The 17,912-nt window shown below is 35.1% G+C and overlaps 1 protein-coding gene across 1 annotated transcript in view; it reads right to left on the reverse strand.

Annotated features, from left to right (window-relative positions):
* The window catches only part of LOC121415457, a 42,674-nt gene extending 28,012 nt beyond the window's left edge, over nt 1–14,662 (reverse strand). The window contains exons 1-2 of the mRNA XM_041608661.1: nt 14,569–14,662; nt 13,083–13,219 (exon numbers count right to left, since the gene is read on the reverse strand). Of these exons, the coding sequence (XP_041464595.1) occupies nt 13,083–13,219; nt 14,569–14,662 (231 nt within the window). The remainder of the gene's footprint in view (nt 1–13,082; nt 13,220–14,568) is intronic.
* Nucleotides 14,663–17,912: the final 3,250 nt, after the last annotated feature.

The following is a 17,912-nucleotide window of genomic DNA, read 5'->3' on the forward strand; positions in this document are numbered from 1 at the left end:
CAAAATGCCCCCCCCCCCCCCTCCCCGATAACTTTTGCATGTCCCGTTTCGGAAAATATCTCTTCCACCTTACTTAAAAAAATTATTTTGATATTTGTGACATTAGAAACGAACGATATTCAATAGATGAACCAATTTAAATCGAAGAATTTGAGTTGTAAAAAAACTAAGAGCTATTGATAGTGTTCACAAACTTTTATTTCGAGTAAATCACGATTTTTTGTGTCATATTGCCATATATGTGTGTGTAATATTCCAAATTGAAATGCATATTTAGTAGACTAATAATTTGAAACTCTGATTAAAACAATTCCATATCAAAGATAATCAAAAATATGATGATAATCAGTCAAAATAGTAAAATGCGTGATTTTCGACAGTCTTTCAGATTTTACGCTAAAAATGATACTTTCACGCAAAAGAGCACTTGGCATCACCCGTACGCTATTCCTCAGTATTTCCGCAAGACTTTTAGCTGGGATGCAAGGAATTGACAAATTGTGCTATCTAATTAAAAACTCGCTTTATTATGGACTTTTACATGTAAATAAAAACTCGCTTTAGTATGTACTTATACATGTAATTATGTACATAATGTACGGTATTTTCCATTTTTCTTTCAAAATGCGCACATGGTAAAATGCACATTGTATCCTTTCGGATATAGCTGTTTTATTTATCCCTGTGCCATATGTGTGTGTGTAATATTCAAATTTGAAATGCATATTTAGTAGACTTATAATTTGAAATTCTGAATAAAAATAATTTCATATCAAAGATAATCAAAAATATGATGATAATCCGTCAAAATATCAAAATGCGTGATTTTCGACAGTCTTTCAGATTTTACGCTAAAAATGACACTTTCACGCAAAAGCGCACTTGGCATCCGCCCGTACGCTATTCCTCAGTATTTCCGCAAGACTTTTAGCTGGGAAGCAAGGAATTGACAAATTGTGCTATCCAATTAAAAACTCGCTTTATTATGGACTTTTACATGTAAATAAAAACTCGCTTTAGTATGTACTTATACATGTAATTATGTACATAATGTACGGTATTTTCCATTTTTTTTTCAAAATGCGCACATGGTAAAATGCACATTATATCCTTTCGGATAACATAAAATGAGATATCTACCATCTTTCTTGAAAATTCTTTTAATATTTGTGGCACTAGGACATTTACTATACATTCGATGGATAAACGCATTTAAATCGAAGAATTTATGTTGCGTAACAAAACTTCAAACTATTGATAGTTTTCACAAACTTTTATTTCGAGGAAATCGCTGTTTTATGTTTCCCTGTGCCATATATGTATGTGTAATATTCAAATTTGAAATGCATATTTAGTAGACTTATAATTTAAAATTCTGAATAAAGATAATTTCATATCAAAGATAATCAAAAATATGATGATAATCCGTCAAAATATCAAAATGCGTGATTTTTGACAGTCTTTCAGATTTTACGCTAAAAATGACACTTTCACGCAAAATTGCGCTTGGCATCCGGCCGTACGCTATTCCTGGGTATTTTTGCAAGACTATTAGCTGGGATGCCAAGCATTAACAAATTTTGCCGTCGAATCCTTATCTAGAGCACTTTTTGAGGTTTGGCCGGTCTACTAATTTAAGTCGTTTTAAAACTTTTTTTAACGAATGATGCAATTGTCTGCAAATTAATTGAGCTATACCCTTCTTTTATGTATGATTTAAGCTCTTGATGTTGTAAATAAATTTTTGGAGTGAGAGATGGCTACAATTTCTTTTGTACTGAATTTCCAACAGAAAAGTTCATGTTTCCCCCAAATGACTAAAACATGGAAACGAAATGCCCCCCCAAAGAGGCTAAAATAAGTTGACATTTTATAAGTTTATTCCTCATATGTATATATACATGTAGTTCTGGGGTATTCCGAGTCTTGGCAATCTAGGGGAGGGGCGGCGAGAAGAATTTGCACAATGGAAGAAAATTACATAATCTGTAGACTATGAGGTTTCAAAGCTTAATTTCATTAAATCAATATGCTTTGTTTCATTTGAATCCATTTTGCCAATTTTAGTGCATGAATGAAATACAAAATAAATTTGAGTTTAAAATTCAATCTATATAAATAAAGCCCTTGAACTGCTTATTTTTTTTCTTGAGGAATTCTGATCAAATACATATTAGATATTTTAAAAAATCAGTATAAAGTGCTTTTAATGCTTGTTTTCACTATTTCTTTTATTTTTTATGTACACTTTTTAAATACTCTTATGTTTTTAATGGGAATTATTGGCAACTATTTTCCAATATTACCAAAAATACAAATAATTATACAGATATATATTTTGGCGTTAATTGATTGATTAAAATTCAATCTATATAAATAAAGCCCTTGAACTGCTTATTTTTTTTTCTTGAGGAATTCTGATAAAATACATATTAGATATTTTAAAAAATCAGTATAAAGTGCTTTTAATGCTTGTTTTCACTATTTCTTTTATTTCTTATGTACACTTTTTAAATACTCTTATGTTTTTAATGGGAATTATTGGCAACAATTTTCCAATATTACTAAAAATACAAATAATTATACAGATATATATTTTGGCGTGATTTACATTGACTTTACACATAAAACCATGTTTTTGAACAATTCGGGGTTTGACTGCACTTGTTGTGTAATATCATAACCACTTACCCATGCTTGCATCCCAAAAGTAGTCTTGAACCAGGGATATGCATATATCCATGCTTGAACGATATGACCCACCCTTGTGATCATGTTAATGGATTTATCATAGAAAGTTTTGAGGGAATCATTAAAGGTCAAGTCCACCTCAGAAAAATGTTGATTTTAATCAAAAGAGAAAAATCAGACAAGCACAATGCTGAAGATTTCATCGAAATCGGATGTAAAATAAGAAAGTTATGACATTTCAAAGTTTCGCTTATTTTCAACAAAAAAGTTATATGAACGAGCCAGTTACATCCAAATGAGAGAGTCGATGATGTCACTCACTCACTATTTCTTTTGTTTTTTATTGTTTGAATTATACAATATTTCAATTTTTACGAATTTGACGATTAGGACCTCCTTGCCTGAAGCACAAAATGTTAAAATAATGGAATTCCACGTGTTCAGGGAGGAATGAAACTTCATTTCACATGACAATGACGAGAAAATAAAAATATTTCATATTTCAAACAATAAAAAACAAAAGAAATAATGAGTGAATGACATCATCGACTCTCTCATTTGGATGTAGCTGGCTCGTTCATATGACTGTTTTTGTGAAATGAAGCGAAATTTTGAAATGTCATAACTTTCTTATTTTACATCCGATTTTGATGAAATTTTCACTGTTCTGCTTGTTGATTTTTTCTCTTTTTATTCAAATCGAGTTTTTGTTGGGGTGGACTTGTCCTTTAAGGTTCCCTGAGATTGTTAGGATTAAAGGCCAAGTCCATCCCAGAAAAATGTTTATTAGAATCATAGAGAAAAATCAAACCAGCATAATTCTGAAAATTTTATCGAAATTGATTTTAGAATTTCGCTTAATTTTCACATAACAGTTGTATGCACATGAGAGAGTCGATGACGTCCCTCATTCACTATTTCTTTTGTCGTTTACTGTTTGAATAACAAGAATACAATATTTCAATTTTTACAGATTTGACAATGACCAACTGAACCCAAAAATGTTAAAACAATGGTAGGTCCACGTGTTTAGGGAGGAACATAACTTTATTTCACATGACAATGCTCAAGGAGAAAATAACGAAATACAAAGAAATATTGAGTGAGTGATGTCATCAGTCCCCTCATTCGCATACTGACCAGGATGTTCATATTAACTATTTTGCGAAATGAAGCGAAACTTTAAATCATCAGTAACTTTCTTATTTTACATCCGATTTTGATGACATTTTCAGCATTATGCTTGCTGGATTTTTCTCTTATTTTACTCAATTTAACTCATTATTGGAGTGGACTTGTCCTTCAAGGTTTGCTCGCTGATTATCTCATACTGTTTAGTATTTTTCTTCATCGTTACAAAGCGCAAAGTTTCACCTGCTTTTGTATATACCTTAAGAGTACGATGTCAGTTTTACAGTCTATTTGTAAAATATTATTATGCTTGTGCAACACTACCAATTCATCCAAGTACTACTATTACATGTATTTGAGCTTGTTTTAAATAGTGTTTCTTTCCCTGTCCAAAAAATGAGCACAACACTCAGGTATGTTTGTTAAAATGAGAACATAAATGAATCGATGTGCACAATTGAACAGGGAGGAAAGGAACCTGACAAAACGATGGAGAAATGGAGAATAAGGGGAAAGAGAAAGAGGAGGAAAGGAGTAGTGATGAGAAAGAGTTTTAATAAGTTAGAAGAAAATAATACACTACTTAAGAAATTTTAAAATAAAACATTTATCTAAAATCACATCCATGCAAATTTGCAACACACAAGTCTATGAGGTGTTTTAAAATACGTTTTTTTTTGGTAACAAAAAGGTGTTTTAAAACACACCGTTTAAAACGTGTCAACCCTGCCTAAATTAAAAAGAAAAGTTAAGTCAGTTTATCTAGCGATATCCCCCTAGATCCTGCACCGCTCGAAGTCTTTCCTGGTCGTCTCCTTCTCTTTGAAATGATTTGAGTTACAGTATAGATGTAGGGATTTAACGCTGAGTTGATTGGCAGTAGAATGGCAACGACGAAAGCATAAAGAGTGGCAGGCATATCCCAAGCTCGTGCGATTACCAAGATGAACATGGTGACGATGGGAAACCAGGCTGCGAAGTCGGTGCACACGATCAGAGACATTCTTCCCGCCAACTGAATTTCCTGCGTGCTGTTCTTAGTGTTCTTGACATTACGCCCGGAACGCTTCACCGTGACGAAAATGATTACGTAGCAGATAAGGATGACGAGTAAGCAGAGGATGTTGATCCCGACGTAAATGGCGATGCCGAAGTACCACGAAGACCCTTCGATCTCCATCTCACCCGCTTCACCTCCTCCTGGAACCGCGTAGATGTAGAGCCCGACCGGAAGTCCTATACAGACATCCGAGTTGCCATAGAAACCAGTGAAGCTCTCGGGAAACATGAACGGGATGGAGCAGATAAAGATCGATACACACCAAACAAGTAGGACAATTGCCCATGTTACTTTGGTGCCCATGCGGAGGTTCAACCTGAACGGGAAAACGATGGCCAACATGCGTTCAATGCTGATCACAGTTAACATGAATACAGATGTCTGACCAGACAGTGTGGCTAAGAAGCCAGCTATTTGACAGAGTGGACTTTCAAGCCACTCATCTGCGAAGAAGTAGTAGTTCTTACCGAATTTCGCGTTCACAGCCCCTATGATAAGGAGATAGATGCCATTGAGGATATCCGCAGATGCCAAGCTAAGGATCATGATGGCGTTGATGCGGCTGGTACGTGATGCCTTCGAGCGGATGGTTCTTGATCGCAGTAACAGCACGGATGTGTTTCCAATGAAGGACGAGAGTCCAACGAACCAGACGAGTACCTCAATGACGAGGTTGTCGAGAAGTTTGTTGCACGAAGAGAAGGCGGTCAGAACTATATCGCAATTGAAGTCAATATCGTGTCGAGAGCCATTACAACATTCCTGCCATTCGGAAAGGCTGAAAAAAAGAATAACACGATGGCATTACGACATTAATAGCCTATATTGAACGGATGAAGTAATATTTTCACTGACCAAGCGTTATTTCTTCTCTAACTTTTGTAGGAAAATTTTGCAACTAACGTTCTTTTTATTCATGTGTTTTATTGAATCATCATAATCAAAAGACAAAAAATATCAATGATTTTGACAACAATGATAATAATCAACAACAACAAAAGTAAAACATGACATTAACGTAATGCATACAAAAAAGAAGTTTATATCCATGTAAAGATATACGAATACATATTACAACCTAATAATATTATGATGACAGTCATCTTGAACCCTTTCTTGCCGATGACCGATCAAATTCCAACCGTCTGAAATCTGGTTAAAAATCTCACTACTGACAGGCGTTAGGGTGGGGAAATGGTACTGAAACCACCCTAAAAATACGACTTCGTATAATTTGAACTGAACAATGAATTTTTGTTTCTTTATACTTAATTTCAGAAATCATACAACTTGTACATAGATAGACATGCTAAAATTCACAATAATCTATATTGCATGAACATACAAAGCTCCTAATTATTCTCGCCTGTTCTCTCCGCTCGTTCAGTCCGTATCCGGGGTCCGTCTATAGTTCAAGGATATTATCAGTTTATTCATGTATGAATATAAAAAAATAAGTTAATTGCAATTGCATTCATATTATCATCAAAGGTCAGAATCAATACATCTATGGTCCTGATGAATTTGCCGTTCTCTTTTGATATCCACTGTGCCTTGTAGTTTTTTTTAGATTTGCTTCAACAAAATAAGTTCAACTTCGCCAGAACAAGTACACTTTCCTTTTCCTTAGCTAAATATATTTTTGTTCAAAAGTACTTGCAATAACCACCCATTCCCAATGCTAAACTCATGTTATACATTTATTTGTTATCATTATCATTTACTTTGCCAGTCTGTCACAGTAACCCAATTTCAATATCTGTAATAGCATTCTATCTGTGTTTTTTCTCATCATTTTCTATTAGACAACATTGAGTAGGGATTTTATTCTAAGTGCAATGATGCATTTCAAATGACATTGATTGTTATTCTGTCTATGTATGTGTAAATGTTTGTGTAATTCAGTGTATACAATAGGCCTACATGCTGTCTACGTACGATAAACTATTTTATCCCCTTGGATTGACAATATTACCATGTGTCAATATGTCACATTCAGTAATTGGTGTCTTGCTATCCGATCAAAATGACCAAATTCTACAGGAAGAAAATAATGAAAAAAAATCTTTGTTATAATCATGGGGGCGAATCCTACATTCAATTTCCATATTTTACGAATACTCGCCGTAATGGCGGATCTAGGGGAGTTTAGGGGGTTAATCCCCCCTTGTGCTCCCTTAAAAATAAAAATAAGAAAATAAAAAAGGAAGAATGGTATGTAGCTCTATGGCGAATCTTAGGGAGGGGTTTAGGACACAGTACGTCGCAGTAAAGTAAAAGAGAAAAACCAAAAATATTTGGGAGTGGCGACTTTTTTTTTTTTATGCTCATCAATATTTGGGACAAAAACCAACTGGTCAAACCCATCTGTTGGCAATTTTTTTAGCGGGAAAGGACACAGTATGTTCACAGTGTGAAAAATCTTATTCACACTGGTAAAATGCTCAAATGGAAGAATGTGAAGATATTTTCACACTGTGTGTGGACACCTAGTCTGATGTGCAAACCCTTCACTCGTGCAAAGGGTCTGAATTTCATGATACTCATGCCTTGTGTATATCCAGAAGGCCTCGCTCGGGTTTTAAAGGTATAGTCTTTGCGTGGAGACACGCTTGTTGATCAAAGTTTCATTCAGGGTCTGTGTCTGCAGACTAATGGACACCTCGACAGTGTGACTTTTCACAGCGTGTTCACACTGGGACTGGTCGATAATGTGAATGATTCAAACTGTTGAAATGCCCAAATTTAACAAAGTGAAGGTGATTTTGTGTTCCACATTGTGAACACACTGTGGCAGATACTATGGGACGCTATGTTCTAAATAATGATTAAATATAACTTCCCACCAAGGAGATTTCACTTTATATATAGAACCTTGCTTCCCATCATAAATATTACCGAAACTTGCAGGGCTCCCCCTTTAATGATTTCCAAATGCAGGTTGGTTTGTCGGATGTAAACGTACATTTAGTAATATAATATACTCAAAGATATCATGGATATGTTCCAGGGCTGTCATACATAATATGGCGGACTTTTATGATTATCGCTTCTGTTGTGAAACAAAATGTACTGGGGTTTCCTCGCACAAAATCGGTACATGCATTCCCCTTGTCCGCAGCGCCTGAAGACGAGACTATCGGACCGAAATGAAATGTTATTTCAACAGACTAATAATACTAACAATCAATACTTTATTTCGTCACTTTTGTGTTCATATTTTGTGTTACCTAAATATGTTACCTGCACATTACATCCTGGCGGGTCCAGGGGACGGGGGAGGGGGAGGGGCAAAATGGCCCGTGCCCCCCGCCGGCCCCCTGTTGAGAGGCATAATTAAAATTTCTAATGTAAGAATGCCGTTTAAACAGAAGTGTGCTCCCCCTCCCCCTTTGGAAGTGAAGGCCTTTTTTTCTTTTCTTTTTTTTTGGCTTGTCACTTTTTTTTTCTGGAAAACGTGCCCCTTGCCCCCTTTTTTGGAAAATCATGGAGTCTGCCCCTGGCCTGCATGTACGCTGAAAATTGAAATCTACTTTTATTGATTCCATTTCTCAGATCGTTTATAGACATTTTTATCCGGTGTGCCAATTAACTGATGTTATAATCTTTTATAAAGTATTTTTTTAAATGTTATGGCCAAGAATGCGTGATGAAAAGTTAAAACTGATAATTGGACTGGTATAAGAGTGAGTCGAGCAAAAGCAGCGACGTAAATGGAGGACAAAAATGAGCGGCAGACTTGGAAAGAGTTCCTCTTGCGACAGCCACCCAAAATAAAAAATAAAAAGATTGGCGAGTCTTCCGGTTCAATCGCTTCCCTTGCTTCCTGTTTCTCTGTCGTTTTTTTTAGGGTTTCTTACCTTCGCTGAACGTCGTAACTGCAATCAAGATTCTTCCAACTAAGCTTTCGAGAAGCAATGATACCGGAAAGGGTTTTCTTGCGATCATAAGCCGATACTTCGACTAGTCTAGGCTTTCATCAGATCCTTTACTGACGAAATAAACCGATGTCTATGGACAATTACACCAGGGGCGTCGATCCATTTTTCAGATGGGGGCGGGAGCAAAATCATGAATCAACGTATTTGAGAAAGAGACACATATCTCACCAACAAATTAATGCGAACGCGAAGCGCGACCTGAAATTTTTAGTATACTGACCAGAAAACTGGTAAAATGTACCAGTTTAGACTGTATGTAGTAGTAACTCATGAGGAAGATACATATCTCACTACCCAGATAATGCGAGTGCCGAGAGCTAGCTTAAATTTCTTTATATTCTAACCTGAAAGCTTGATGTTCTAAAGGTACCAATGATTAAGATGGGTATCTTAAAGAACAATAGATGCCAGGGCGAAACGCGCGAGCTGAAAAAATGAGGACGTTTTTAATAAAGAACTATATATAAAATTATGTCCAACAAAAGATTATTGCAAGTAAAAGCGGGCGTTCTTTTTAGGTTTAGAACTGAAAATGGGACATTCTTTTCACCTTTTTAAGCATGGGTTTTTGCTAAAGAAATGATGCGAGTGCGAAGCGCGAGCTGAACATTTTAATATTTCATGTCACAAAAAGTGGACATTTTGAGCACGATCTTAAATACAGAACGACTTATGTATCTTAATCTCGCTTGCCGATTTCTGTGTAACATTAAAATCTTATTTTATTGTTGCACATCCGGAATTATTTGGGGGGCAAAACGATATGTTTGCCCCCCCCCCACTCATTTTCATTGGTGGGGCGATTCCCCCCCCCCCCCCCCAGGATTGACGCTTCTGAATTATACGCACTCAATCCTGCTCGAAATTTGACTGAATAAAGCCATATTTTGTTATGTATTTCCACTCTCCCATCATAAAGAAACTTGTACACCTACCACTCATCTCCTCACGTCTTGATTTCGTTAATAGTCTTCTCTATAATATACCTAACTCTAAAATCACCCGACTTTAAAACCAGGGGGCCACTTCCATTGACGAGTGGATACTATGGGTGACCATGCATGGGTCTGGAAAAAGCACCCTAAACAAGTATTTTCCATATTATGAAAATGCACACCTTAACGATTGTCGGCGTGCAGTGAAACCCTACTCTTAACAAGTATTGTAAACAAAACGATACCCCTGGCAAGTATTCCTTGAATTGAACCCCTAAACGAGTACAGTGATATTTTAAAGGAGAAGTCCACTCCAACAAAAAGTTGATTCGAATAAAATGAGAAAAATCCAACAAGCACAACACTGAAAATTTAATCAACATCGGTTGTAAAATAAGAAAGTTAAGACATTTTAAAGTTTCGCTTAATTTCACAAAACAGCTATATGCACATCCTGGTCGGTATGCAAATGAGGAGACAGATGGCATCATCCACTCACTATTTCTTTTGTATTTTATTATAATAGATATGAAATATTGTAATTTTCTCCTTATTGTCAAGTGACACAATGATTTATTTTTCCCTGAATATGTAGAATAAGCATTGTGTATGGTTCAGTCAAGTTGGTCCTTATCGTCAAATATGTAAAAAAATAGATATTGTATAATTCAAACAATAAAAAACAAAAGAAATAGTTAGTGAAGGACATCATCGATTTTTTTTCATTTGCATGTCACTGAATTGTGCATATCATTGTTTTATGAAAAATATGCCAAACTTTAAAATGTCTTAACTATCTTATTATACATCCGATTTTGATGACATTTTTAGTGTTATATTTCTGTGACTTTGCCTTTTTTCTTCATTTTGTCTGGGGTGGACTTGACCTTTTATCAAAATGGAAAGTCGTTATATGTATCATAATGTATTATTATTATTATATAATTATGTTCAATATAAGGGCTAGATATATTATTTTTTAACCTTTCCATATTCATGATATTTTTATTTTCAAGTTTGGGTGGCTGACGCAAAAGGAAATCTTCCCGCAGACTATAGTGCATTTATTATAAAATATGGATATTTTTACAGGTTATCAATTATGAATTGATCATAATTATAAATTAGATGAAAATTGTGACTTTAGAAAAATTGTTTCATCCGTCCACCCAAAAAATCAATGTAAAGGCCTATACAAGTAAAAAGGGGGTGCGGATATTCTACAATCTCATTTCAGTCTCCTTTCTTCACACAAATAAAAGCAAACAGAATTGTTTGTTATATTTGTAATCAATTTGTTTAATTATTGTTTTACTCTTGGGAGAGTGCGGTCACCGACACCTCAAAAACAAACAACACAGTCGTTCTGAAATTAACAACACCTCGAAAACATAATGTAACGATTGGCATCTAACTCAGCTTGCATGCTGATTTGAATTACTCAGACTATTCTAGTAATCGTCATGATTACACATTCTAAAGAACATTGCTCTCGTGTATAACATGTAAAATGGTTGCATATTCATAAAACATCAATATTTGAAATCTTGGTGATCGTATGTCAATTACACTGAACGATTACGTATGAATTTCCTTCATAATTAGAATAATGAAACGATAATCAAATATTTATGAATTATCGAATCTTAGAAATTGAGTTATCATTCAACTTGATAACTAAGATTTTGCTTGCGTACTGCAAGCAAAACCATGGACCTTGAGATAGGCGAAAACAGAGCTAAACCAAATAAGGAAAATTCTCTGAAATTCCTATCCGACCCCATTAAGGCGATCGAGCGAACAAAGAAAATAGCTCCAAGGTCATCCTACATTTTTACTAACCCTATCTGATTTTGGTAAGGAAATAAATTTTTGACCACCTAAAAATATGGTTTTATAAATCTCTGTGTTAAGGGAAAAAATATGCTACTTCCCTGTATGGTGTGATGACCGCGAATGAAAGCTAACCCGAAATCTCCCTTCCACCCAACATAGCAACAATAGCATGTTGCGTAATCACATGCAATTCAACATTCCCCCTCAAATGAGATAACAATTCTCTTTCTATACAATGCTAAGAGAATTTTACAATATTGATCGATCTCTAGCTACGGAGAACAATAAATCAATGTATAAAAGATCACGGACTTTGTCTTGTCTGTTTTCAAAAAGAGTTGCACGTGACCTAAAGGTAGTTCTTTTCCATGTACCTTAAAATTCAAACTCTGTAGGCCTATCTAAATAAACAGTATCCGTATTGTAATAGACCTACTCCTCCCCAAAACAATAAGCATAAGTAGACCTTTGTTACATCAGGTCCATGGTTACATTCTGGGCCCGGATTCTGGGGTTGGCATTATTATAATAAGCGATTTATAGGACAAAAAGAATGGCTGTAAGTCTGTAACCATGGTAGGGCAAATGAGCGGCTATCACCAAGACGCGAGAAGTATTCAAGTTGAAAAACATATAATACATAAATATATGGGATAAATTCGCCTACAACTTGTTCATTATATTATTTTGTGTCAATGTTTGCGCCCCTCCATCGTTCAAATATATTTTCTGTTATTCCTATGCTGCAGGTAGATAAACACTCGTTTTTAACACTTGTTATAACATAATACAATAATCATTATAGGTGAATTAAAGGGGACATCGATGTGTATAGATAAATAATATGTGATAACAGTTAAATTTATATATATATATATATATATATATATATATATATATATATATATATATATATATATCCTAGCTTTCACGTTTTAGTCTTATCCATAATGCCAAAATGTATGTAATCGCAGTCCCCCCCCCCCCCCCTGTCATCAGAGTTCATCACCTAAAGAGATCTGAAGAAAAAAAAGCCTTCTTAACGGACCGCTGTGGGCAATTACTAGACACGCTATGGTAAAAAAAAATAGATGATTTTGAGTTTGATCAAGCTGATGGTGGGATAGAATAGGCCTACAAAAGAAAAGATATAACTTGAGCATTTTGTGGGACAAATTTTGGCCAATCTTACGCGTTTAATGTAAATTATTTTAGAATATCTAAACCATAATCATGACTATTATGGAATTATTGCCTACCGTATATTCAAATTTAAAGGCCCTGGTTGAGGTACTTTCATATAAAAAATACGGGGATGTGTCTCACAAAACTGTCACTTTTAAACAACAAATCCAGCATGGGCTGTGCAATGTGTAAACATTAGGAGCACAATGTCAATTATACCAAGAAACGGATTGATAATATTCAAATGTTATTCGTATAACGGAAAATTGTGTTGAAAATATGTTTTCAAAGCCTTTTTCTTACCTTGGAACGTATTTGTCCTCGTCCGAGCCAGAACCTGGAGGGACAGTTGTCTCCACTTGGGGTGGTGTCGTCATCATCACTATAGGCCTCTGCGATATCTGAATTCGTATATCTGATCCAATTAATGGCAAGAAATCCTCAGATCTAGATCTCAACTTCGAATATTGATGAAGATATGGCTCTCCAACGATTCCTCTGGTGTCATCACTTTCCGAGCGGATTCGGGACTTATGTACAGCATTGGAAATACAAAAACACTTCTACAGCGAATGACATAACGATACCGTGACAGTTGTGACGAGATGTTGTGAGATAGGGAATGTCCTCAACGTTTTGTTCGGAGCACTGGTCTGTATAGCGATTAGCGGGAGTCACTGGTGTATTTAAGTCACGATCAGTAGATATACAGTCTGAGCATGCGCGAATAAAGGGAATTTAAACATTGAATTGAATTGAATTTATTACCAAATATCACTGTCAGGTACAATTACATGGAATAGTATCACATATAAACAAAACATTTAGTAATTGGAGGTAACATGATATCAAGATGCTCATCGAGGTTGGACCCAAATAATGTCGTCATAGTTTAACAATGATTTTAACTAAATCTCAGTATTGTACAACAAATTCAGATCTAATTCTACTTATTACTAATGTAGATAATTGCGATCATTCTTGGTGAACATATTTACACTCCTTACAAGAAAAGAATATCTTAATCATTCACAAAAATCTTTATACATATAATTATCTGTTTTCAGGCAGTATTTACCATACCAAATTAATCATAATCTTCCAGTAGCATTAGTGACAACGATTTGACAAATATCCTGCGGCTGGGGGTGTTTCTAATATTACTTGGCAGATGATTCCATAAAGTATGACCAGAAAATGAAATTGATTGTTTTCCCAAAGTGGTATTATTTTTGTCAAGATTCACATTTCGCTTTTCTCTATTGTAAGGATGGTCTATGAATGAAAAATAATCAATAAAACTATGCGGCAACCGATTATTAATTAAAACGTGCATAAATACTCATATCAAATATTGGTATTGTTTGAAAATATCGAGAATATTTAGATCATAAAATAAAGGAGCAGAGAGATAGCTATGATGGTTGAACGTCATTATTCTAGCTCTTCTTTTATGAAGTAGGCCCTAATAATATAGGGTTCAGGGTTGTTTCGCACGTCCCACCCCAAACTTCCAGACCATGTTATATGTGGTAAAATAAATGAGTTGTATAAGTTGAATAAAGCAAGATTCTCTTTGTTACATAATTCCTCAATCTTTAGTATTCCAATATTACAGGGCCCGCGGATGCCGGGGCTTGGGGCTTCAGCCCTTCACTTTTTTCCAAAACCGTAAAAATTACCACATGATTGTGATTTTTTGCATGGTCAGCCCCCCCCCCCAATTTGAAAGCCGTTCCGCGGCCCCTGTATTATATATAGATTAAATTATCATAAAACAGCTACTTACGTAAAACTCTTTGTTGCCTGACACTTGAATCAGGCAAAGTAGATTCCAAACATCGACCATCAATATTTGAGAGGGAAATGTAAATAGAATACATGTCTTTTCTCTGCATAGGTGCACTTAGCTAATAGCAACAGGTGCATAAATAAAATATTGAAATGGCATTGAGGATCAAACTATATATTGATCAATCATGGTGCATTCCATGATATTATTGGATGTATTCATCTGTCAAAATGGAATTACAAACCATTTCATGAGGGACATCTTTTACTTTATGATCGGATCGAGTACCTTCCATTCAATTATTTTTATTTCGCTTCCATTCAAAACATAATACAAAGCAATATAAAGTAATACAAATCAAGTATAATTTTAAAGAAGGGCATCAAAGTGTTCAAAGATATTCTGCATTGTTTGAAATTATCTGGATATTAAATGTCATTCAGCACATTTTATTACCTACGCAAATGCCTCCTTTAACATGTTTAAGAAAAGTGCTAGCGCAAATAAAGGAAAAAGTACGAAAAGAAATGAAAGAAGGACATGATGCGGAAAATGTGAATTAATATATATTCTGAATATGTCAAATTTAATCACAATTCAGAATTTTACTACAAAAAGTCAACAGTTTCGCTCGCTCGCGACTTTGTACTTTGCCTAGACGCAGTGGCATACAGACGGGGTTCGGGGGGGCCTCTTAGCCCATATTTTTCATGACTAAGAAAAAAAATAGAAAGGAAAGAGAGAAGGGTAAATATTCAATTATTATTTGATAATTCTGAATGTTATGTCCCTATCGAAAAAATTGATTTTTGTAATTAAAAATGTCGAAATTCTTGCCAGCTCGTTTTTTTTACTTTTAACATTTTTTAAAGATAAATTTTATGCCATATCTAGTCCCCTCAGAATTTTTTGCTCATTACGCCTGTGCCTATACACCATGTTCGGCCCGCTCGAAATGGTGTCGCTTATATAGGCCTATACACCTCTTATCGACTAAAAGTCATGGTCTGAGTACAGTAATATAATGATATTAACGAGGTAAATGCTAGCTAACATAATGCAATATTCCTCCATGCTGATACCTCTGGGAGTGACGGAGTATGAAATCAATAAAAAAACTAAATAAACAGTTTCCTCGATGAACATGCAAACAACTGGTTTAGGTTGTTGCATTCATGAATTTGGAGTAGAATTAAGCAAATTCAATCACTTAATATTCTGCATGACTGGATAGATATTAGCAGTGTTGGTTTTCTCTTCTATTATCTGTCCATGCTCAGCCCCCTGTTACGATACTGCAACAAATAACAAGTAAATTTGATTTTTAATTTTCTCTTTTTTTATTACAGGAGATAATTATACATAAATAAAACAAATAATGATCTTACATAAATCTCTTGAAGTGTCCGATGTAAAATCCCGACGTGATGATGCTATATCCAAGTATTAATCCAAATGATAAAAATCCCAGTTGACTGGCGAAAATTCACAATGATGGCGATGATGAAACTGATGTTGAAGTCCGATGAATAATAAAAGTCACTGTAACGAGTTGAAATGTCCGTGAAGACGATGTTGATGATGATTAACAGTCAATTTCAGCAATCCATGGGTTGAAGCGTGTTCATTGAACAGGTTGATGATGTTGATGATCTCGATGAGAACTGATAATTTCTCTCTCAAAATAACTGCAAACAGTTCATTGATGCATAAACTGCTCTGATCTGATCTGGTGAAGTGATCTCATATGATGTGATGTGATCTCCTGCTCTCATATGATGTGATGGTGTGATCTAATATGATGTGATGATCATCTTGAAAAATCTGCAGCTTTATACTAATTACAAGTGTTCTAGATCATTCTCAAATTTCGACTAATCTACAAGCTTCTAGAATTGTCTTCCAAAAGAACTTTCTCCTTTCAGGAGCAGTCAAAATCCAGAACACTCTTGAATGACCTCATTGAAATCAACAGTGTAAACAAAATACCTAAGCCTATTCATTTCCACTACCAATACAATTCTATTGTTTGGCTTTTCCTTATTCAACAATAAAACTCCTTGGCCTTTAAATAGGCAAGGCCTGCATAATAAAAAGACATCCTGGAATGTTCTTTACAATTCTTGGCTATCCTTAAAGGGAAATAACTAATAGATGAATGTAATTGCTTTTAAAATTCTTTTACAATTATTCTTATATGTAACACCTCCCCCACCGGAGAAAAGAAAGCTTTACCGTAGTAAAGGTTTCTTTAAGATTACTTTTTCTTTTAACTGTTCAAAGTCATCTTGATAAATCATTTACAGTTATCGTGTACAAAGATATAGTACTTAACGAACATGTTAAAATAAATGAACATCAAAAATGTTTTCTTCAAATGACACACTTGGTCAAAATCATGAATAATTTCACTTTTTATACTCTTGATAGAGCATCAGCAATTACATTATTCTTTCCCTTTATGTGTACAATTTTCAAAGGGAATGGTTGGAGCATTAGGCTCCATCTATACAGTCTTTGATTCTTTGTTTTGAATTTCTCCAAAAACACAAGAGGATTATGATCTGTATAGACTGTAATCTCTCCATTGGCTAGATACACCTCAAACTGCTGAAGGGCTAGTACGAGACTCAGGGCCTCTTTTTCAATAGTTGAGTATTTCTTTTGAAACCGATTGAGTTTCTTAGAGAAGTAGCACACTGGTTTTTCGATGCCTTCTTCATCTTCTTGGAGCAATACTGCTCCTACTCCAACATCACATGCATCAATAGCTACTTTGAACGGCTTTGTGAAGTTTGGAGCTGCCAAAACAGGCTCATTCACCAAAATGGCCTTTAATTTCTCAAACGATCTTTGACATTCGTCAGACCAAACATACTTCACTTTTGCCTTCAGCAGGTTTGTCAGAGGACTAACCACTGTACTGAAATTTGGAACAAATTTCCTGTAGAAGCCACTCATACCTAAGAATCTGAGCAATTCTTTCTTAGTTGTGGGAATTGGGAAGTCTAAGATAGCTTGTATCTTGGCTTCTCTTGGTAGCACTTGCCCTTGACCAACCACATGACCAAGATATGTGACTTTTGCCTTGGCAAATTCACTCTTCATCAGATTCACTACTAGATTGGCTTTGTCCAGCCTGTCAAACAGTGCTCGCAAATGATTCAGATGATCATTCCAAGTATCACTGTATACTAGGATGTCGTCAATGTATACGACACAATTGTCAAGTCCGGCAATCACTTGATTTGTCAACCTTTGGAAGGTTGCTGGTGCATTTTTCATTCCAAAAGGCATGACTTTGCATTGAAACAAGCCTTCAGGTGTAACAAAGGCTGATA

This window comes from Lytechinus variegatus, chromosome 5 (genome assembly GCF_018143015.1).
Source record: "Lytechinus variegatus isolate NC3 chromosome 5, Lvar_3.0, whole genome shotgun sequence".
NCBI classification, from domain to species: Eukaryota; Metazoa; Echinodermata; class Echinoidea; order Temnopleuroida; family Toxopneustidae; genus Lytechinus; species Lytechinus variegatus.